Genomic DNA, 24,318 nt, shown 5'->3' with positions numbered 1-24,318 from the left:
TCCATGCACTCTGACAAAACTGTAATTCTTGGAGAAACAGTAAAACAAGTCAGAATCCCTTTCAATCTTGCAATGGGAATGAACAAGATAGAACCCTCAATTCTGCCTGATTCAAGATCCCATATTGGCCAGCCTCAAAGACTAGGAAACTGGTTTAGATACATTTTTTAACATCAGAAGTATACATACCATCTTTCCACACAAAGACTCCAAGGTGACTTACAAAGAAGCAAGCCAGGTAATTCTTCTAAGGTGCTTTTATCCAGGTGTTCCTATTGTGCTATAGTTAATGTGCTGAACTAACAGAGGAACCCTAGTACTTGAAGAATTATTTTCTATTCCTCACAACTAGCATTTGTGATGCACAGCTGAGAGGCAGTGCATATGAGTGACAGCTAAAGGAACTGCTAGTGAGTGACAGCTAATGGAACTCACTCTGATTGGTGAACTGCTTCTAACCATCAAAAGAAGATGGCAGTTAGACAGTTGGAAAAAGCAGTTACTGAGCTGAAACAGCTGAGGAATGACTGGAAAAGAGGGTGGTGGTCTTTGTGATGTTCTCCACTGTGTGACAAGAGACACAAAGCAGAGTCTTATTCAGAGCCCATGTGAGGTGGTTTTGATTAGTGGAAAGTCTGGTGGGAAGCTGTTCCCAGGAGTTAAGAACAATCTCTGTATGTGTAAAACACAGAATCACATATAGAGAAGGAAAACAGTTTCCTCTATTAAGCTTAGAGTCCAAAGGGAGGAAAACACTGGAAGTCTGGTAGATCAGGCTTTGGCAGAAGGTTTGAGGCAGCAATGAAAGACCCTCAGAAAGATGCCAAGGATGCCAAAGGTGCAGGTTATTCTTCAAGTTGAAAGATTTATGCAATCTGAAGAGAAACCAAGTATGCATATATTTCTTGATTTTATAGATACTTTTATTCATTTTACTATTCTATTTCAACCATGGATAATTTTGCCATTCAATGTTTAAATTTGTTTAATTATTAGGCTTTTTGTTGGCTCGGTGCTGTATAAATAAACTGTACTGTATCTTCAAGGGAGCGATAGTACAATAGTAACAATTTCACCAGAGAAAGAGGTCTGGTGGAGAAACCTTAGTCTTATAACCCAAGGGACAAAGCAGGGAACACTCAAGATTGTGTGATTAGAAAGAGGGAGTTACCCAGAAATTTAGAGCAGTTATAAAAAGAAAAACCTTTAACATCAACCATACCTTCAGTGAAAGTTAAACCAACTGAAGGGTAACATTGTATCTTATGAAGTCAGTAACCTCAGACATAGTTCTGTGTTCAGTCTTAAATGTCTGCCAACATCTTCTAAATCCCCAAAACCTATGTAAATATCCCATCACTTCCCTGCCATTCTGTGCCATTTTCTGACAGGTAAATTTTGACACCTGATGCAACAACAGGGTGATCATTCCAGGGGAGTGCTTAGTAGAATGGTCATCTCTGTCACAGCATTATTCTGCATAGTTCCCTTTCATGCAGGGGCATGATCTACAAGCACAGCATCATTCACAAACCAGATGGATGTAGGTCTTGTGCTGATAGGTCATATCTAGACCTCAGTTGAGAAAATGACAAAAACTCATAATCATTGTCTATCAATTGGTCCAATAAAAATCCCTTTATTGGCCAAAGTCTTCCATTGAAAAGATTTCTTCCCAATTGTTAGATCTGGATTGGCTCATAACGTTAAATGGCAATATTTACAATTGCAACATTTGTTGGTATCTAAATATGGCCCTGTGCCATTAAGAGTCCCCTTTGGCTCTGGAAATTCTAACTAAATTGACACAGAAAACAAAGCCTACAATATTTCCTGATAAATATTTACTGATTAATAAATATGATATGTAGAGTCTCAGGAATGAATAGAACAATTTCATTTTTTTAAAAAAAAATTATTTACATTATTTATCGTCCATCTTTCTCACTTCCTCCTTACTGGACTCAATAAGATCACCCTATTTTGCCAAAGCAATGCGATATGGTCTTAAAGTTTATACCTATTCTCTACCGATTTTATGTTATGACTTATTTTGCAAAAAAAAAAATGTTTAGGATACACTAGACATGAAAAGGCCAGGAAAAAAGAAAATTATAAGGGAGATTACAATATTGCAAGCACAAATGAGACATCTGTTAAATAAAGAATTGGAATGGAATTTGAAAAAATTAAAACAGAAATCTTTCGAGGGAGTGAATAAACCTGGAAAATATTTGGCCTGGCAATTGAAGAAATAGAGAGAAAGTAAAATTATTAATAAAATTGTGGCAGATGGAAGAGAGATGGTAGATCAAGAAGGAATAAAGAGAGAATTTTTAAATATTATGCTGAACTATTTAAAGGTGTTAAAGTAAAGAAGGAAAAGATGGAAGCGTATTTGCAGAAGATTAAAATAGCACCCTTAACTGATTATATGGAAAAAGTTTTGAATGATCCAATTGAAAAAATAGAAATTGAAATAGCTATTAATGCAAATGAAAATTAGAAAGGCACCTGGACCAGATGGATTTACAGCATTTTTTTTAAAAAACGTTTAAAGAAGAATTAATGTCGAAACTTCAAAAATTAATGAATGTGATAAGAATAAATGGGAAAATACCAAATACATGGAAGGAAGCAGTAATTTTGTTGATTCCAAAGGAAGATAGAGATGTCACTAATGTAAAGAATTATAAACCAATCTCATTATTAAACAATGATTATAAGATATACACAAGAATCTTAGCAGAACAGCTTAAACAATATCTAATAAACTTTATAAAGGAAGACCAAGCAGGTTTTCTCCCTAAAGGGCAAATAAGAGACAATATTAGAACTGTTGTAAATATTGTAGAATACTATGAAAGACATCCAGAGAAGGAAGTTGCATTATTCTTTGCGGATGCAGAGAAAGCTTTTGATAATTTGAATTGGGACTTTGCAGTAATTGAGAAAATAAAGTTGGGGGAAAACTTTATAAGAACGATAAAAGCAATTTATACTGAACAACGTGCAAGGTTATATATAAATGCAGATCTTACAGAAGAAATGATAATCAGCAAAGGTACAAGGCAAGGTTGTCCGCTTTCACCATTGTTGTTTATAATGACTCTTAAAATCTTATTGAGGCAAATACAAGATGATCAAGAAACTGAAGGAATGAGAATTAAAGGATTTTCCTATAAATATAGAGCATTTGCAGATGATATAATGTTTATAAATGAAAATCCTATGCAAGTAACACCTTTGTTAGCCAAAATACAAGATTTTGGAGAATTGGCGGGACTTTATGTTAATAAAGAAAAGTCAAAAATGTTGTGTAAAAATATGCAAGTAAGTAAACAAAAGGAATTGCAGAGATTAACGGGATCTGAAGTTACCCCTAAAGTAAAATATTTGGGCGTGGAAATAACAATGACGAATATTGATCTGTTTAAAAACAATTATGAAAAGTTATGCCGTAAAATGGACGAAGATATGATAAAATGGAACAAGCTTAATTTGTCATTGCTTGGTAGAATAGCTGCAATTAAGATGAACATTTTGCCGAGAATAATGTATTTGTTTCAAACTATTCCAATTGTGAAAGACAGTAAACAATTTAATAAATGGCAAAGAAAGATTTCAGAATTTGTATGGACCGGGGAAAAACCAAGGATTAAAATGAAAGTTTTAACAGATGCTAAAGAAAGAGGAGGATTTCAACTACCAGATTTAAGATTATATCATGAAGCAGTTTATCTAGTGTGGATAAAAGAATGGGTGATGCTGTTGAATAAAAAACTTTTAACGTTGGAAGGTCATGGAAATAAATTCGTCTGGCACACTTATATGTACTATAGAAAGAAAAAGTTGGATGGGTTTTTTTCTATTATATAAGAAATAATCTACTAAATATTTGGATGAAGTACAAGAAATATGGCGATGAGAGAAAACCACTATGGATAGTGCCAGCAGAAGTAACAAGAATAACAGCTGTCATATAATCAATTACTAAAAATACAAAGCGGTAAATAGAATTGAAAACTGCTGAAGAGTTGAATAATAAATATGATTGGTTTCAAATGCAACAAATAAAAAGTTTGGTGGAAAGTGATGTTAAACTGAAGGAATAAGACGAGAACAAATCAATGTATTGAAAACATCAGAGCTTTATTGATATTTGAATGCATGGCATATAGATGACAACTGTATATGGACTTATTTTTAGATATTTGGAAACTTTTCTTATGTGTAGATCTGCCACCACTGTTATACTTTTGTCTCTCTATGTATCTTTTTTTCTTTTAAAAATTTTTATTTAGTTCCCGGGTTTTGAGGTTTTTTCCTCTTTCTGTTTTTTTCTCTGTTTTTAAAGAGAGAAATAAAATCATAATTTAAAAAGTGCAGGTGATAGAAGTTAGATACACATCCAAAATGACAGAAATAATAGAATTAGCACTAGTGCAGTAATGCTGCGTTATTCATGTGCTAATTGGGTATGAAATCACTTCTTAATTTTATTTTATTTTTGCCATTCTTTACCTATGCCATAATTCAGTATATACAGAGAAAGAAATGGAACCAAGTTGTATGAGGAAAGGTTGAAGGAGCTGGGTCTCCTCCTGGAGAGGAGACAACGGAGAGGTGATATGATCACCATCTTCAAGTACTTAAAAGGCTGCCATATAGAGGATGGTGCAGAATTGTTTTCTGTTGCTCCAGAAGGCAGGACCAGAACCGATGGGTTGAAATTAAATCAAAAGAGTTTCTGGATAAACATTAAAAAGAACTTCCTGCCAGTTACAGCTGCAGCATAGAGGGAACATTGGTCACAGGGAATGCATGTGTGTGTGGGAGGTATCTGTGAAGTTCCTGCATTGTGCAGGGGGTTGGACTAGATAACTCTGAAGGTTCCTTCCAACTCTATGTTTCTATACAGTAAAACCTGCGTTATCTGACACTTTCTTATCTGGACAACTCTAAGAACATAAGAGAATCCATGCTGGATCAGGCCAATGGCCCATCCAGTCCAACACTTTGTGTAAAAAAAACCCAGGTGCCATCAGGGCATCCATCAGTGAGGCCAGGAGACAAGAAGCCCTCCCACTGTTACCCCCCTAAGTACCAAGAATACAGACCAGCACTGCCCCAGACAGAGAGTTCCAACATTACGCTGTGGCTAATAACCACTGATGGACCTCACCATATGTTTATCCAGTCCCCACTTGGCTATGCTTGTAGCCGCCACTAGGGGTGTGCATTCAGTTTGGCCGAACCGTATATACAGCCGAATCAGCACTGATTCGGCTGTATACGGAATTGGCCGTAGCCGATTCCCATTGCCACCTATTATGCGGCAGCCAAATACGGCTCGCTGTATACTGCCGAATAGCTATTCGGAAGTATACGGCTGTCAATGGAAAAGGTGGGAAAGTAGCTTCTGCAGCCTCAGTGGAGCTCCTTGCCTACTTTCCCACCTTTAGTGGCCTCTTCCCACCTCTCCCATAGCCTCCCTGGGATCAGGGGGGGGAGGGGGAAGCGGAGCCCCAGCAGCCAATCCAAAGCATGCATTTGCAAAATGCATTGCAAATGCATGCTTTGCAGGGCTGTTGTGTAGCTGATGGCCCAGCCATCAGCTACATTGTTGTTATTTTGATCTTTTGCTTACTTGGGTATCCAAGTAAGCACTGTTGTCTTGCCAATCAGAGAGCAGTGCTATTTTTTGAAACTGCTCTCTGTAGGGCCAGAGAACCTTTTTAAGGAGTCTTCCTGGCTGGTCTCCTCCATTGCTGCGGTGTTGCTGTGTGTTGGTTGGTGTGAGAGATTGTGCTGCTGCTGGCTGGCCCTTGGCTTCAGTTGCTGCCTGCTGCTCTCTCACTCAGCCTTACCAGACTTCCCTGGAGTAGAGAAGACAAGGTAAGACAGTCTTGGGGTTCTTGTTTTTATTTTAGTTGGTAAAAGGACTTTTTAAGACTCAGAGTCCCTTTAATTATCCAGATTTGGGTGGTGGTGGGGTAGCTTATTTGGGGTTAGGGGGTTAGGGGTTTCTGCTTGGGGAGTGGGCCTGGGGTGGCGAGTTTTTGTCAATTTGCCCATATCTTAATTTAGTGAGAGGACTTTTAAAAGTGCAGTGTCCTTTTACTTCTCCTGATTTGGGTGGCTTGGATTTCTTGGGGTTAGGGTGAAGGGTGGTTTTTTTTGGGGGGGGGGAGTTCCTGTATTGTTAAAAGTTGAGTTTTTTTACTGTTCCAGTGTTTGATTTGTTGCTGCTGTGTTACTTTTCTCTTCAGGTTATTGGGAGGGGGGTGCTGTTTGGCCTAATTTTCATTGTTTAAAAGGCCACTTTTGTCCCCCTTTTCCTGGTTCTGGTTTTAGGGGTGGGGGTGTTGTTGTTGACTGATTTGGCCTAAGGTTTTCTTATTGGTGAAAGGCCACTTTTTAAACACTTGCTTGGCCTTTTTTCCTGTTGTCACTTTTCCTGGTTTGGGGGTGGGGGACTGGGGGTGGGGGTGTTGTTGACTGATTTGGCCTGAGTTTTCTTAGTGGTGAAAGGCCACTTTTTAAACACTTGAGTTGCTTGGCCTTTTGTGATTCTGCTGGTTTTGTTTTGGTTTTTTAAAATTACCTCTGGTTGGTGTGGGGGTTGGCGAGGGTGTGTGTGAGCTGGGTCACTTTCTTGTTGTTATAGAGTGATTTTTGGAATCTGAGTGTGCTCTCGGTTTGGCTAGGGCCACTAAATAGGCTGCCCCACTAATAAGGGTGTTTTTAGGGATTGTGTTTTTTTGAAATTTAAAACAAAATTAATCCAGTTTAGGGCTTTATCTCCTTTCACAATTCAAGTAGGCCAGATAGGGGTGCTTTAAAAAGATTTTAGGTTTCTCATAAAAGGCAGCGTAACTACTAGGCCACATCAGGCTCCCTTTTAAAGAGACTAGGGTTGCAGCAGCGGTGCATCTGGCTTTCAGCCACTGAAAGTCGGTGCATTCTTAGATTTCCATGGGGTAAACCACAGCTTCTCTCACGTTATAGGGGATACCTGATTTCTAGTTTGCAAGGAAATCAGGTTTGTCCCAGGATCTAGTTAGGAGAAGTTTAACTAGGAGGATATAACAAGGATTGCCTTCATCTCAAGGTAGCCTTTTAAAAACTGCAGCCAGGTAGAGGCAGGATCACCTAGTCTCCTAAACTTTACCAGAATACTACCCCAACCCAAAGAAGGACAGGTTAAGAACCAAAAAAACAAATAAACAAGCTTTGGGGGGGGGGTTAAAAAGAAGTCAGGGCACCTGTTGGTTCAGGGTACAGTGCAGTGAGTTAGGTTTGTAAAAAACCCCACTCTCAGTTCAGGTTCTGTGAGACTGGCCAAGGGTGACATGAGTGACAGGCAGCAGAAGAGGGGCCCTGGGGGCAAGGCCAAGGAAAAGACTAGAGGAGTGGAGGGGAGGGGGAGGACCCAGGTCTCCCCCCCCACACCTGTGCGTGGGGCCACTCCGCAGCCGCTTTCCAGCACTCCGACCTCTGGCCGGAGTGTGATGAAGAAGAAGGCCCGCCTTGGGCCCTTCATCGAGGTTGCTGCTGGGGCGCCCCCAGCAAAGGTGCCATTAGGTGCTAGCACTGCGCAGGGGTCTGCTGCTCGGGCAGTCTCTCCTCCAGCTGATGTCGCTCGGCCTCAGCAGCCGGAGGAGGGGCAGCAAGAGCAGCCCTCCTTGGAGATGAGCTTTGGGGACAGTTTTCTGTCCAAAACGATCACCCTAAGGAGGGTGCAGAGTGTCGTGCAGGAGCTGGAGGAGAAGCTGGTTGAGGAGGACCAGCCCCCTTCTTCGGATCCTTCGGGCACCAGCAGTCCTTCAGGGGATGGCCAGGAGGGGAGGCCGCATGGGGTGGAGGGGGAAGAGATGGAGACACACGAAATGCCTCCATCTCTGCCCACTTCCCCCCGGTGGCCAGCCCCTCCTGCCACCCCGAGACACGGTGTGTCTCCCCCGAGCACCTCAAAGGAGGTGGCTCCGGACACCCAACCTGCCAGTCAGTTTGGCATCAGTTCACCTCTGAAGTATGGAAGCATTTCCAACTTATGGAGGATCCACGTTATGCGCAGTGCAAGCTGTGCTGGGCCCCGATCAGTCGTGGGCAGAACCCTGCCCACCTGACTCAGGGGGGGGATGCGGAATCACCTGCGGAAGCACCACCCGGGAGTGCTTCTTAAGGGGGAGAAGCAGGCTGGTGCTGTGTTGTCCAAGCGGACAACAACACCATCCAGCCAGGAGGTCCGTCCCATTGCGACTACCTCTGCTCTCCAGGAGCGTTCCGTGGGAGAACAGGGATGCCAGGCATCTCTGCCTGAGATGTTTGGTAGGGGCACCTCTGTGCCAAGAGGGGGAATCAGGCACGGCAGGAGGGTGATCGCCTGGAACCTTGCCAGGTCGGTCGCCCATGGGCTTCCATTTTCAGTGGTCGAGAATCCTGGGGTGCGGGGGTTGCTGGAGTACCTGGCGCCCTGGTACAAAATTCCTGCTAGAACCACCCTTAGCAGGACCATTGTGCCAGCTGTTTTCAGGGCGACCAGATCTGTGGTGAAGGAGCATTTTTCCCGTGCTGCCGGGGGGACTGTTCATTTCACCTCAGATATCTGGACCTCCAAACATGCATTCGAGGGGTATCTTTCCCTGACTGCGCATTGGTGGCAACCCAGAGAGGTGGTTGGGGGCGGCAGTAGTGACAGGCAGGGTCAGGGCCGCCGGGCCGGCTATCGCTGGGCCTTGCTGCACGCCGAAGCAGTCGACGCGCCGCACACGGCGGACACTCTCGGAGCCATCCTCTCATGGCAGTTAGAGGGCTGGGTAGGCAGCGGGGACGTCACCATGGGCTTCGTGGTGACTGATGGTGACTCCAACATCAAGGTGGCTGTCCAACGCCAGGACCTAAAATGCCTTCCTTGCGTGGCCCACCTTCTCCACCTCGTGGTTAAGGACGCATTGAGACAGACAAAAAGCCAGGATCGTCTGTATCTAGCCGCGACCCATGAGTACCGACTTCTGCTCCAGAAGTGTCGGTACATCACGGGTCACTTCTCACACAGCAATACGGACTCATATCGGCTGCGTGAGAAACAGACACTGACAAGCGTGCCAGGGCACCGCCTGATTGGTGATGTCAGCACACACTGGAACTCCACCTGCGCCATGCTGGAGCGCATGGTGGAGCAGAGAGCAGCCCTGGATGCCTTTGTCTCTGAGACGAGGGTCTTTCGGGATGAGAACCGTCTCACCCAAGAGGATTGGGTGGTCATTTCTCAGACTGTGGAGGTTATTGGGCCCTTCAAGACCTACACAGAAATGCTCTCGTCTGACACGGCGAGCATCGCACTGGTCGTCCCCATGGTCCAGATGGCCTGTGAGGACCTGGCCTCGTTTCTAGTGCCAGCTCAAGGCCGTGCAGACGTTCTTCCAGTGGTGCGCGCCCTGGTTGATAGGCTGCAGGAAGGGCTTGAGGCCCGCTTTCAGACTTTCACCCAGGATAAGGTCTACATGATGGCGACCATGTTAGACCCGCGCCTTAAGGGCACAGTCGCCGAGTGGGCCAACGAGCTCGATCACTGGCGAGACGAGCTCTCCCAGAAGGTCGAGCGTACCAGAGTCAGTGGGGGCCCAGTGCCGGTAGTTGAGGAGGAGGGGGGTGGAAGCAGCTCATCTGCGACTTCTGCTGCTGTTGTTCATCCCCAGCCTCCCCAGCCACGCAGTGTTTCCCACCAGACTCACACCACGAGGAGTGCTGAGGTGACATTCATCAGGTGGGTCGTTGGCCCCTCTAGGAGCGATAGGGCACTGAGAGCGGAGACAGGTGCTGCAATGGTGAGGGACTATCTTTTTGAGCCCCTCGAGCCGCAGGAAGCGTCTCCTTTGGACTACTGGGTCACGAAGGAGGGGGTCTGGCCAGCCCTCTCCTCTGTGGCCAAGGCGTTCCTCTCCTGCCCACTGACGAGCGTGCAGAGCGAGCACGTCTTTTCACATATGGGCGACATTGTCTGCCCACATCGCAATCGCCTGCAACCCTGGACAGTTGAGCAGTTGGTCTTCCTGAAGGTCAACTTGCCAATGTTCGGCTCCCCGGACATGGACTTTGAGAGTGAATGAAGTGAGCACCTACTTGTGCCTGCATCCTCTCTTGGCCCGTGCTTGGAAGGTGGTTGTAAAATGCTCCTCCAATAAAAATTGTCTAGAGTCCAAAGACAGCCCAAAAACTCACTCACAAATTGATTGGCAGTGCATCCCACCCCCCATCCCTCCCCAAACCAAAAGTAAATGCTGGTTTAAAAACTGCAAAGCGATCCAAATTTTTCCAGTCCTCCATCCACACATGCCTAATAATACCGAAAAGGCCATTGCAGCCCCCAACTGTAACCGACAGCACCCACAGGCCCAGCCAGGATAACCCACCCAGTTTTTTTTCAGGGGCAGGAGAAAGAAAGAGGGAGGTGCCAGTGATGATGACAGGCAGCCAGCAGCCATACCAATGCTGAGGTCCCTCTAATGGGATGGTGATGCTGGTGTGTTACTGCTGAGCTGAGAGAGAAGGAATGGTTGCCTTCCTCTCACATAATCTGAGGCCCTCCCAGTGATCTTCCTCATTTGGGGTGCAATTCTGGCTCGCCTCCTCGTGGTGCACCCTGGGTAACACGAAAGAGCCGGGACCAGCCAACCATCCATCACTCAAGGTAAGTCAAAATGCTTCTTGCTTTGAGTTACAGAATGATGTGGAGCTAGGTGTGGTGGTCCACAACTTCTCTTGTTTGAGACTAGAGTTGTGTTGTTTGGGGCAGGGAAGCTGGCACCTGGGTGAGAGACCCAGAGCCAGCAGGCTTGTTGTGGTTGGCCAGCTCTCCCCGTGTTGTTTGGGGCAGGGCTGGAGAGCTGGCATCTGTAGACTGCATGTTCTGTGGCAGGGAAGCTGGCACCTGGGTGAGAGACCCAGAACCAGCAGGCTTGTTGTGGTTGGCCAGCTCTCCCCGTATTGTTTGGGGCAGGGCTGGAAAGCTGGCATCTGTAGATTGTGTGTTCTGTGGCAGGGAAGCTGGCACTTGGGTGAGAGACCCAGAACCAGCAGGCTTGTTGTGGTTGGCCAGCTCTCCCCGTGTTGTTTGGGGCAGGGCTGGAGAGCTGGCATCTGTAGATTGTGTGTTCTGTGGCAGGGAAGCTGGCACCTGGGTGAGAGACCCAGAACCAGCAGGCTTGTTATGGTTGGCCAGCTCTCCCCGTGTTGTTTGGGGCAGGGCTGGAGAGCTGGCATCTGTAGATTGTGTGTTCTGTGGCAGGGAAGCTGGCACCTGGGTGAGAGACCCAGAACCAGCAGGCTTGTTGTGGTTGGCCAGCTCTCCCCGTGTTGTTTGGGGCAGGGCTGGAGAGCTGGCATCTGGGTTTGCTGCAGCCAGGTCTGCCTCAAACCCCCTGTCCCCCTCCCAGTAGCCTCTAATTATGCCCTATGTTGCCATTGATGTCAATGGCCCATAGGGTATAATGATGGAATAGGGGCACCCTCTTTGGGTGCCCCTGGAATGGGATCCCCTGGTCCAATCTTTTTGGGACTTGGGTGGGTTGGAGGGGAGAGTCCCCTGCAAATTTGGGGGCTCTCCCTCAAACCCCCTCCCCTCCAGGCGGCTTCAAATATACCCTATTTGCCATTGATTTCAATGGCCCATAGGGTATAATAGGGCCATATATTCGGAAATAGCCGCGCATCTATGGTATATGCGCTATTCCGAATGCGGTATTCGGCAGTATACGGGGATTCCGAATTTTTCCCCCCGTATACTTCTGAATCCATGTAATGCCGATTTTTTTTTTTGCACACCCCTAGCCGCCACCACCCCCTGTGGCAGTGAATTCCATGTGTTAATCACCCTTTGGGTGAAGAAGTACTTCCTTTTATCCATTCTAACCTGACTGCTCAGCAATTTCATTGAGTGTCCATGAGTTCTTGTATTGTGAGAAATGGAGAAAAGTACTTCTTTCTCTACCTTCTCTTTTCTATGCATAATCTTGTAAACCTCTATCGACATTTCTTCAAGCTAAAGAGCCCCAAGTGTTTTAACCTTTCTTCACTGGGAAAGTGTTCCAACCCTTTAATCATTCTAGTTGCCCTTTTCTGGACTTTTCCCAATGCAATTAACTCTGTTAATTGGCCCTTTCTGCAGCTAGCAATATGACTCAAGAGTGGAAAGCCTATCCCTGGACTTACCGGTTGCTATGGGGAGGAAAAGGAAGATATACTTACTCTCTGAGCAGCAAACCTGGACTGTTTGCTTTATTGCTTGACACCTACCAATGACTCTTTAGGTCTCTAACAGTAGTTTCTAACCACATCAGATCAGGGATCTCTGCATTCTTCAGAGATAACTCCATATTCAACTTTGTATAGAAATTTTCCTCTCACTAGAAGATCTTTCTGCTTTGGCTCAAATGGGAGTCTCCATTTAACTACACACTCGTCCTTGCCAACTTTCCCCAGTTCTCCTGTCTGTTGTTAAACTGCTCTCAGTCAAGGCTGAATTCTAAATGAATTCTCCTCCTCAGCATTCAGCTCTAAGGTCTCTCTCTGCTAAGCTAATCCTGACTAATCAGACTGCTAGGAGCAGACTGTCACTCAAGGCACTCTGGTTCTGTGAAGAATTAACCCTTCACATTCCTTCAGCTGTTTGTACAGTACTTCTACACTTCTAGAAAGTGCAGTCATAGGAAATGTCCCATTCTCTTTAAGTGTTGGATGACCAAGAATGTATACTATATATATACTATATATAAAAGACAATATAATGCCTAATACCTTGACGCAGCAGTCTTCTGTTTCTCAGAGATGGAATCTGACCAAGTAACAAGCACAGACTGAGAGGACATAACTCGAACAGTGATGTCTTTTGCCTCTTCCTGCTCCTCCTCCTCCTCTGAAATAAAACAATAACAATGATTCAGTAAGGAGAATTATGAGCATATCTAATCTTGCATATGATCCAGTATTGACAGATTACTTAAATGGTACTTAGAAAAGGGCACTTAGCTCAACATGTGATGCTACATAGTGAAGAGGTTGCATACCATTGTCTGTGAATGAAATAACCACAAGGCTTGCTGTCTGCAGAACCTGTTGACTAATCCAATCTGTTCTATCAGTAACTGTAATACAGGCATTGAAATTTATAATAATAATATTTTCGTTGCCTTAGGATATTCGACTGCCAATTCCAAAATGTAATTTTTCAAATTATATCAACAGTTTTTCATAATAAAAGGGTGAAACACAAGGAGGTACGTAGACATGAACTAACAAAATTGCCCCTTCTTCACAAATCAAAATTTATGCCATTGCCCAAAAGCATAAAGGTTGCAATAACATTACAGTTTATTTTATTATTTATTCATTGTCTCATATTTATATGCCACCCTTTCCATATGGGCTCAGGGTGCGTAACATCAGTTTACAGACTATCAAATAGGCCAAGCCACCATTCAAGCCACCCTCTATTTTTTGAGGGGGCAGCATTAAGAGTATGAAAGATATCAGTTTAAATCAAATCAACAATCAACCAAGTTTTTTGGACACATTTCATGACTTTTTACAAATAGTATAAAAAAGGGTTCTGAATTTTGTTTGTCCAACCTGTCAAATTCCAAGAGATACAATTTAAATGTTGCTTCTTATTTTTTAATCATCAGTTTGAAGAGTTCATACGTGATTCTTGATTTAAGACGTGGTCTAATACAGTTTCCTATGCTTCCTGCTAATAATGTCCATTGTGTCATGCTGAACCTTGCTTGAGAAGAGTTTAATAAGTTGTTGCAGTCCCAATAAATCTATGATCTCCAACAAATCATATCTTGATGATTCAACTGTATTTGGTTTGGGGTTTTTTATTTGAGTTCTCATGCTAGGTAGTCCTTTGAGCTCTTGGGGACTGTTGTTAATTTTATCCAATAATTATCATTTATTTCAATACCTTCTGTTAGTGAGTCACAGTTCTCAGGTTCAAGATTGAGATTATATTTTCTTTCACCATAAACTCTTGATTGTGACATACTAAGGGTTACTACAGAATTATGTTTTAATGTCCCTTGGAGAAATATACTGAGTGACTCAGTTCTTTCATGTAAATTAGGTAAAGATTCCTTGAGGTAATTTAAAGTAGAATCAATACTCTGTTGTTTCTTTGGATGTGAAGATAAGGATGAAGCTTTAATTGAAATAGAAGGAGGGAACTGCATTGAACTCTGGATTAATCTCTCCTTTTTACTTAATAAATCAGAAGTGAGGCAATGTTGTTGTGCTCTTATCAGCTTTGGAGGTTATCGTTGAAGATTTAGTGAGGTCTCTATTTAGAGGGGTTACTCCAAGATCATGAATAGCAATCGTTTTATCACTGTAGGTTGATAGGTGTGGATGAACAACCTCGTTAACAAAGACTCTTATCCTCTGTACCTTTTAAAGAAGACAAAGAGCTCAAAACCTCCTGAGTATGGGCACCAAAATTGTGACTGAGTTGTTTAAGTTGAAAGGAAATATGATTCAATTCCTGGGAAATCCACACAACTGTCTCACCAGTAAGGAGACAATGATATCCTATTCATCTCAGTAAAATGTCTGTTGAAAGTTTAATTGATATTCCCTACTCTCACATGGGTGGTTTGGCTCAACTTCCTCTGGTAATTTAGAAGAATCAGGAGGAACCCAGAAATGGTAGCTCAGGGTTGACTGAGGAGATATATTCAGCTCTATTTCTAAGTTTAAAAAAGCAGAGCAGAGAAAGCAGGTATTTCACATACAGTGTTCTTGAACAATATCAAGTCATCAATTGTTTAATACTCTTCGCCAGTGAACATGAAGCTGAGTTCATCTTCCTTCAGTTTTTTCCTTCCCATCTTATAACAGTTTGTAAATTAACAAACTTCCAGACAAAATTAAGGTTCAACCATCTAATGAAAGTTTGAAAGAGTATTAGACCATATTAATCAGGGAAGTGACCCAGCTGGTTGGAGGAAGGTGCTGGTAGCTGGAACAGAATTGCTGGTGAGGTGAGGGTTAATTTTGCTTTTCCTAAACTGCTGGGGAGCATTAACTGAGGTTGCTGAGGGAGAAAACTGTGTGAGGGTTCCTGTGTGACAGAACTGTGTGAGTGCTTGGAGCCTGCTGGAGAGGGGTTTCTGATTGCTTCTGGGTACCATTTGTCTAGTTTGTTGTTGAGAGAGAAAGGCCTGTTCGCCTGGGGGTAGTTGCTGGCCGCACCCTCTACTGTTGCTCTGGCTGTTGAGTCAGAGGCTCTGAGCCTTTAAATTGCAAGACTCCTCCTCACCACAGGCGTGAGACAAAAAGCTCTTGCTCTGTGGCTCTTAACCTGAAGGTTCTGTGGGAAAGTGATCAAGTAGTCTCAAGAGGCAGTTTGGCAGCAGAGTTTTCAGGGAAGTCAAGATAAACAGAACTAATTCTGAACTGGACTGTAGCAGCATGGCTGGTGAGGGAGCTGAGACAGTGATGTGTAAAGTCTGCAGGATGTTTGTATTCTTACCTGAGGGTAACAGTGATTACACTTGCAGCAAGTGTAAGTTGGCAGTCCTACTGGAGGAGAAGATATGGGGACTTAAGGCATGCTTGTCCATGCTGCAGTGTATAAGGGAAGGTGAGGATTTCATGGATAGAACACATGAAGTGCTCTTGAGAGGACAACAGGAGGAAGGGGAAAAGGTATCTCAGCAAATGGAGAGAAACTCAACACAGGGGGAGGGTGCGTGGAAAAATGTAACCTGCAGGAGCATGAAAATCAGGAGACATTCTGAGCCTCTGCTGCTAAGCAATCAACTCCAGGATCTTCCTGCAGATACTATTCTGAACCACTAGAACAAGAGCTACTTCCCCAGCCTCCACGAAGCTTGAAAGAAGTTTCTCAAGACCCCATGGATGAGAAGTCTTGAGCTTCTGCTCCCCAGTATAGCAAAAGGCATGTGCTGTTTATTGGAGATTCCCTACTCAGAGGGGTAGAGCCCAAAATGTGCCAACCAGACTTGTTGTCTCAAGAGGTATGCTGTCTACTGGGTGCACACATCTGAGATGTAACAGAAAGGGTAGGAAGACTCATCCTAGGTAACACTAATTTACAGCTATGTAAGGAAATAAAAACCTCAGGGTGCACAAAACATGGATTCCGATGTCTCTACACTAATGCACAGAGTATGAGAAACAAGCAGGAGAAACTGGAAGTCCTAATACAGGAAAAGGACTATGACTTAATAGGCATTACTGAAACTTGGTGGGATGACACTCACAACTGGAATATTAGGATTCAGGGGACAACAAATTTAAAAGGGACAAACAAATAAGGAATGGTGGAGGCATAGCAGTATATGTAAAGTAGGTATATACTTGTGAGGATATACGTGAATCTAAGCAGGGCAGTTCAGTTGAGAGTCTATGCATAAAAATAAAAGGAGTAAGAAATAACAATGATATTACAGTGGGGGTCTGAGCCTCTGTCCATTATTTTTGAGAATTCTTGGAAATGCCAAAAAATTGGTGAGGGCGAACACTGTCCCCATCTTCAAGAAGGGGAAAAAGGAGAATCTGAATAGCTGACCCATCAGCTTGACATCTATACCTGGAAAAGTTTTAGAACAAATGGTCACACAGTCAGTTCTGCAATATTTAGAAAAGATCGCTGTGATTACTAAGAGCCAGCATGGGTTTCTCAAGAACAAATCATGTCAGACTAACCTGATCTCCTGCTAGATCTGGGGAACGCTGTACACATAGGTTTACCTTGATTTCAGTAAGGCTTTTGATGAGGTTCCACATACTAATCTTGTTGACAAGTTGGTAAAATATGGTTTGGATCCTGTTTTTGTTAGGTGGATCTGTAACTGGTTGACAGATTGCATCCAAAGAGTGCTTGTGAATTGTTTCTCATCCTCTTGGCTAAGTGTGACCAGCGGAGTGCCTCAAGGATCTGTCCTGGAACCTATTTTGCTCAACATCTTTATAAATGATTTGGATGAAGGAATAGAGGGAATGCTTATTAAATTTGCAGATATTGCTAAATTGGGAGGGGTCACAAATACAGTAGAAGACACAGACAGGATACAGGATGATCCAGACAGGCTGGAAAACTGGGCTAATTAATTAATTTTAACGGGATTAAAGGTAAACTTCTGCATTTAGGTAGGAAAAACCCAATGCAAAATTATAGGATGGGGGAGACTCATCTTGGCATTAGTATGTGTGAAAAGGATCTAGGGGTCTTAGCAGACCATACACTGAACGTGAGTCAGCAGTTTGATGCAGTAGCTAAAAAGGCCAATGCAATTTGGGGCTCTATCAATAGAAGTATAATGTCCAGATCACATGAAGTGATGGTATCCTTTAGTCTGCTCTGGTTAGACCTCAACTAGAGTACTGTGTTCCAAACTGGAACATATCCAGAGATGGGCAACGAAGATGGTGAAGAGTCTGCAGACCAAGTCCTATGAGGAAAGGTTGGAGGAGCTGAGTATGTTTAGCCTGGAGAGATGACTGAGATGTGATATGATATGATCACCATCTTCAAGTATTTGAAAGGTTGCCATATAGAGGATGGTGAATTGTTTTCTGTTGCCCCAGAAGGTAGGACTATGGGTTGAAATTAAATCAAACGAGTTTCCAGCTCAACATTAAGAAGAACTTCCTGACAGTTAGAGCAGTTCCTCAGTGGAACAGGCTTCATTGGGAGGTGGTAGACTCTCCTTCCTTGGAGGTTTTTAAGCAAAGGCCATCCGACAGCGATGCGGATCCTGTGAATTTAGGGGGAGGTATTTGTAAATTCCCTGCATTTTGCAGGGGGTTGGACTAGATGACTCTGGAGATCCCTTCCAATTATAAGATTCTATGACCAATATCTCCTGGTGATGCCCAGCCTAAAAGATACCTGTTTAGCCTCAACAAGACTCAGGGCTTTTTCAGCCCTTACATCAGCCTGGTAGAATACTTTCCCAACTGAGATCACTTAATAATACAGTTCCATAGGGCTTATTCTGCCAGGCCTATAGTTGAGGCAGTGGAATTCTATCTGCATTGGCCTCCCCTGTCCTATTCTCCCCTGCTCTACTTTATACTATTCTGGACTGTGTTGTTGTTGTTTTGCTACCCACTTAAAAAAAAACCTTTACCATCTTACACTCTTAAAGCTTTCTGGGAGAAACTATCAATCTGTGCTACAGGATTACCATCTAATGGTATAGTTGTTTTAGGGTTATCAGGTCCCCTCGCCGGTTCTGTGGGGAGGATTTGGGGGGCATTCCAAGAATGGGCGGGGATGTCACAAAATGTCCCCAATGTTATGGCATCACCAAAAAGTGACATCACATCTGAGATGTTATGTGGGGGACTCTCTGGTTTGGGGGCAAACTGTATGGTTAAATTGGGCTTAAACCATAGTTTGCTAAAAAAACAACAACAACAGAGCATCCCCCCATGTGATGTCCCTGACATTATGACATCACTTCTGGGTGATGTCACTGTATCCTGGACTTTAGGGGAGGGGCTTCCCCCACCAGCCAGCTGGTCTGCGGTAGGGAGAAGCCCTCAAAACCAGGGGATCCCCTGCTGAGACCTGGGGGCTTGCAACCTTAAGTTGTTTGATATTATATGGTTTTTAAATTATTGATATATATATATTTTAGCTGAATTTATATTATTTATCTTATTGTCTCTTGTAACCCACCCTGAACTTGCTGTGCAGAGGAAGGAGAGCTTCTTCTACTAGAACTCAGGATGGAGGCTACAGCTTCATTTGTCACTGTCTGTTCCATTTCCAGCACTAACCAAGATATCATGACATGCAAATCTTCCTGTTTAAACAACTGAATGCTCCAAACTCTTGGAACCTAGATTCTCACTAGTCCTCCTCCTAATGTAATCCTATCATTTAAAAAAAGCAAAGCAATTCTACATATTTTGAATACAATTAAAAAGTATAACCCAGACACAGCTTAAGTCACTTGTAATGTTAGATTATATATAATAATGTAACTAGTTACAGCTAGGTTTCCTGTGTTATTTATTTGTAAATTAAGCCTTTTTTTCACTCTGAGTCTCAGCTTAGATATGAAGCAATAATGTGCAAGGAATCACAGTAACACACATAACATGCAGTTCTCTCAATGAGGAATAACCCATAGCTTTTCCTGTTCTTTTTTTTCCCTAATAAAAACCTGTCAGACAAATGTCATTAATCCTGTGTCCCTCAGAATTCTTCAAAGAAGAAACCTTCAAAACTGTCTTATTTCTTGCTTCTGGTGAATTCCATGGTAATGTGAGAGTGCTAAATTCCCCACCACTCCAAAATATTGCTAGTTTTACTAAAACTCTATTGACCTCTTGATAATTCCTAGATATTTTGACTGTGGAGGAGCTCCCAAGTTGCTTCAGGCATAATTTTCCTGGCAATGATTTCTTTCTGCTTCCCACCCACATTCCAGGGGTTTAGAGATGATAACAATGCTAATAGAAATAGAATACAACAGACAGGAATTCAGCCAGGATGGTGTGCTGTAGCAATTCCTTCACAGATATGAATAGTTAAGTAAGACTTTAGTTCTGCTTAATGCTTTCCTGTGTCAGTCACTCTGTCATTTAACAGGAAAGAGCAGGGGTTCTTGCCTCTCTTGCAAGGAGCAAGAGAGCCAATGGAAAATCTGCATTGATTTCAAGTAGCCATGCTGTATTTAAAAAGTAAAATGAATTGTATAAAATAGAACACTGGTGTTGATCATGTGTCCTGCAAGCATATTGAGGCAGGTACTAAGATGACAAAGTAACATTTAGGCATAGCTAAATGGCAATGTTTTTCATAATCATATATGTCATTTCAAGTTTCTGACTTCCCCAGTTCAGACTTGGATCCATGCTGGCACCCACCAAAATACAGAAGGCTTTCCCTGGGGCATCTCCCTCACCACCATTTTAGACTACATGACCACAAATATAGCAACATCCTATTCAGATGGGCTCCAAAAAGAAAATGAAGTGTTATCATGTATAGACACTGCTCTAACATTTGCATGTAATATGGGGGGTGGGGGGAGCAGTAGGCTAACATTGTCAGTGCCATGCAGCAAACACAGAACCAAGATATCATGACATGCAAATCTTCCTGTTTAAACAACTGAATGCTCCAAACTCTTGGAACCTAGATTCTCACTAGTCCTCCTCCTAATGTAATCCTATCATTTAAAAAAAGCAAAGCCATTCTGCATATTTTGAATACAATTAAAAAGTACAACCCAGACACAGCTTAAATCACTTGTAATGTTAGATTATATATAATAATGTTAGATTATTTATATATAATGTTATATATAAACAAATTAGATACCCTATTCTAACTTGCACTAATACTGTTTCATAAAACATTATTAGGAATGCTGTTTTTATGCTCTGACTTCTAGAATATACCTGCAACTTTTCTTTTGGTTAAAGCTGCCCGATATGCTGGTTGACTCAGTGCCTGGGAAGTCCTTGATGGCAGTGAAACCACATACACAGATTCAGATGCTGTACACAATAGGAAAAAATACATAATACTATTATCATTATTACAACAACAGTTTGAAAGATGTCTGTTTTCAAGCAGAATCTTTGATTGATGTGGTGGGAACATTCAATTCACTGAAATGTAGTTTGTTGTCAACTAACTAGTCAACTAATTAGTAAGATTAATTTGAAATATCTAAAGCAAACATTCCTAATGTGGATCTGGATTCAGATTCCACTATTCATACCATGATATCTGTATTTGTAATTCACACTTAGAATGTAATCATATGCAATTTTTTTATTATGTATGTGTGCAGCAGTATGTGCAACTCAATTGCATATTTTTCAACAACTGACTTGTAAAACAGAACTTATCCAAAGACAAATTTTAAAAGTTTATTTTTAAAAAAACTAACCACCTTTCCCTCTCCAAACTAGTTGTAAAGGTTATTTCCCCATTCCCCCACCAGAATAATATAGCTGTGAACTTTTCAAATCAGGAAAATTCACAATACATGGGGTTTATTTTTAATATATGAAGCTGTATCGTATTACAGCTGACCAATGGTACCTCTAGTCCAGTAATGTCTGCTCTGAATGGTACCAGCTCTCCAATGCCTCAAGCAGAGGAAAGGGTATTTTCCAGACCTGCTAACTGAAGGCAGATTCACATGATACAAAGTCCTTAAGGCCATAGTGAGAATTTTGTTACACATGTATATCAAGAGTCCTGAGCTCCTGGGCATATAGGAGCTGAACACAACTGCAGCATGCAGAAAAAAGGGCCTCAGACTTATCCAGCACTGTTTTTGCAAACTGAAATGGCTCAATGAAATGCTTTTTGGTCTCTGTTTTCCCAGGGCCATTTCAGACAGGGATGGCACTGGGGCTTTTGCTGCCCCAGGCAAAACCTTGCCCCCCACCCTACCCCTGACTGCCACCGCGCACCGCCCACCTCGGCTTCACTCAGGCTCGGAGGAGTGCTATAACACTTGTGTACCGCACTCCTTGCAAGGAATGTGATATGCAAACACCAGCCCTGGCTCCACTCAGGCTTCCCACTCGGGGTCAGGGGAGCACCACAACACTTGTGTACCATGCTTCTTGCAAAGAGTATGCTATGCAAGCCCCGCATTGCAGGAAGCCTGGTTGGGGGAGAGCTACGACGCTTGTGTACCATGCTCCTTACAAGGAGCGTGCAGCACAAGTGCTGCCCCCGGCCCCAGTCAGGCTTCCTGCATCGCAGGAAACCTGATTAGGGTTGAGGGAGCACTATGAAACTTGCATACTGCGCTCCTTGCAAGGAGCGCACTATGCAAGCGCCGGCCCTGGTTCTGCTCATGCTTCCCTGGCTCTTCTCACGCTTCCCAGGTTGTGGGAAGCCTGAATGGGGTTGGGAGCATCACCCAGGCAGGGTGGCAGCTCAGGTGGTCGCCTACCCCATCTATTCCCATGCGCCAACTCTGATTTCAGTTCATGTAACATCCCTGACAGAGAAGTTGAAACCCCTTCTCAACACACAGACACAATTGATATTTGCCCCCCACCTTCCGAGGAGGCATAGAACTCCCAATGCACATGTGATACAAAGTCTAAATGGCATTCATGAGGAGTTTGTATTGTGTTAGTAGGCCCTATGATCCATATATCAGGAGATGGCAGGGCTTTGCCAATCAGATAATTGGTGGCAGATCAGAGGTAGAGTTACCAGATCCAGATTGGAAACTCCTGGAAATCTGGGGATAGACCCTGGAGAGGACAGAGACCCCAGTAGGGTATAACACTGGTAAATCCAGCCTACAAAGCACCCATTTTCTCCAGGGGAATTTATTTCTGTAGTCCAGGGCTGAGCTGTAATTCTAGGGAATCCTGGAGGCAGTCATCTGTATCAGATATGGCAATTTAAGTTTGTATAAAGACAGGAAGCCTGAATTTGAACAATGGTGTCATGTACAACCGTATCCACTCAATTTTCACTGTGTTATTTATAATCCAGTTGATTCTTTAGCCATTACACACTTTACACAGGAGAAGATGTTTCACAGCACACCACATTTCAAAAAGTGCTGGTTCCACCCCCCAACAATATTAAGAAAATTGTCATACAGTTACAGAAGGCAATTAACAATCACTAATCTACAATGTAATATCAAATAACAATAAAGAGAGAGGGGGAGAGAGATTTGACTTGGTTTGGATTACTCAGGTAGTTGTTAAAGGTGACTGAATTTTCAGACTATGGAAACTTTAGGGAGAGCATTCTGTAACATATTACGGGCTTTTCTACAGGATAAGAAAGATGGGGGAATGCTTTTCAAGGCAAGTCTAGGGTGGGGTGGGGTATTAATCACTACCTATAAATTGCTCATCAGTTCCTATAATTGCTTTCTTGGCAGCATTTAAAAAGTACAGTCAAGCCCTTGGTATAAGCATTTTGGCTGATTTCATTTCATTCAGTAATTTGTTTTAATGGTTGAAACTAACTATGGAACAAAATTACTAAGAAAAAGGAATGTAGACGATTCCTTACTACAAAATAATATAAAAATGTCTCTGTGGATGAAATAAAATGTATGACTTAATTATCACAAAAATGTAACTTACCCAGTTTTTTCATCTCATTATTTCGTTCTTCTTTTGGCAATGGGATATAACTCATCTTTCTTTTGCTTTCTCCGTATGCTGAACGATAACCTGGATATCTACGTGGGCTTCTTAGACTTGAAGAATGGGGCAGCCTCCACCGTATGGATGACCTATGAGGTGATGACTGGGTATGTATTCTCAAAGATCTGCTTGGCACTTTCTTCTCTTAAGAAAATGTAAAACACAGAGATACACAAAATAAAGAGTTACTTTTAAGTTTTCTTCATGTGGTGGTGTTGGTTAAAAATTCAACAATGGAAGCAAATTTCTGAAATTATGCACTCATTAACTGAGCAGCAAAAACTGACAAGAGACCGTGGTTCTGAATTGAAGACAGAGGAATTTATAATAGAGGAAATGAAAGGCACAGTCTCATGCACACAGAAACATCATGTAATCATTAGAATGTGTTAGTGTGCTAGTCCTAGAGACCCCTTAGTCTACACCAGTCACAAAGAAAGTTGCAGGCCTAAGAAAGAGCAGATTGATGCATGTAGGGTTCGTCGGTGAGAGAAATATGCTTCAGAGGTGCTCTCTTCTTGTCATCCTGAAGATTCAAAATAGATTCAAAGTCTGAATGCTGCAAGTCCAAACTCAAATTAATTCCCTTCCCAGAGGATTTTTTCAAATGTAATCATAATTAAAATAAAGAACAACTGAATATAGTTCTAAGGCTTGCATTAGTGGAAGTCACATTACTTCTGGTCGGCAGCGATCTGATCTCTACTGTAGTCTGTTCCAGTTTTTAAAAAATCACTTTGCCACCAGCCTTATATTTAAGCTCAAAGTAAAGCATTTCTTCATGTGGATCTCCTTATTTAAAGAAATCAAGGCAAGTCTAAAAATATATATATAATACACATAATATAATTTATAAAGTAGTTTTGAGAGATCTAATAACACAGTTTTCTTCTCTCCATTTTCAAGTGGGATGGTGTGAAATGTTCAGAGCAACAATATACTTCAAGGCTTCCAACCAGAAATGCTTCCTTCCTATCCTTTCCCATTCACAACTTTATGAACAAAAACAAATTACATTATAACAAGTGCATCACTAGATTATCTATCTATTCTTCCAATTCACTATTATTTCTGTGCAAAATGAAGTCAATGAAAACTTCCACATCTCTGGTAGTTCAAATCATG

The 24,318-nt window shown here is 42.7% G+C and overlaps 1 protein-coding gene across 1 annotated transcript in view; it reads right to left on the bottom strand.

Annotated features, from left to right (window-relative positions):
- FNDC1 (fibronectin type III domain containing 1) overlaps positions 1–24,318 on the bottom strand; it is a 150,364-nt gene that overhangs the window by 69,481 nt on the left and 56,565 nt on the right. The window contains exons 2-4 of the mRNA XM_060241612.1: positions 23,131–23,337; positions 20,446–20,544; positions 12,802–12,919 (exon numbers count right to left, since the gene is read on the bottom strand). Coding sequence (XP_060097595.1) covers positions 12,802–12,919; positions 20,446–20,544; positions 23,131–23,337 — 424 coding nt within the window. The remainder of the gene's footprint in view (positions 1–12,801; positions 12,920–20,445; positions 20,545–23,130; positions 23,338–24,318) is intronic.

This window comes from Heteronotia binoei, chromosome 1 (genome assembly GCF_032191835.1).
Source record: "Heteronotia binoei isolate CCM8104 ecotype False Entrance Well chromosome 1, APGP_CSIRO_Hbin_v1, whole genome shotgun sequence".
Taxonomy (NCBI): Eukaryota; Metazoa; Chordata; class Lepidosauria; order Squamata; family Gekkonidae; genus Heteronotia; species Heteronotia binoei.
This window is presented reverse-complemented; position numbering and strand designations above follow the sequence as displayed.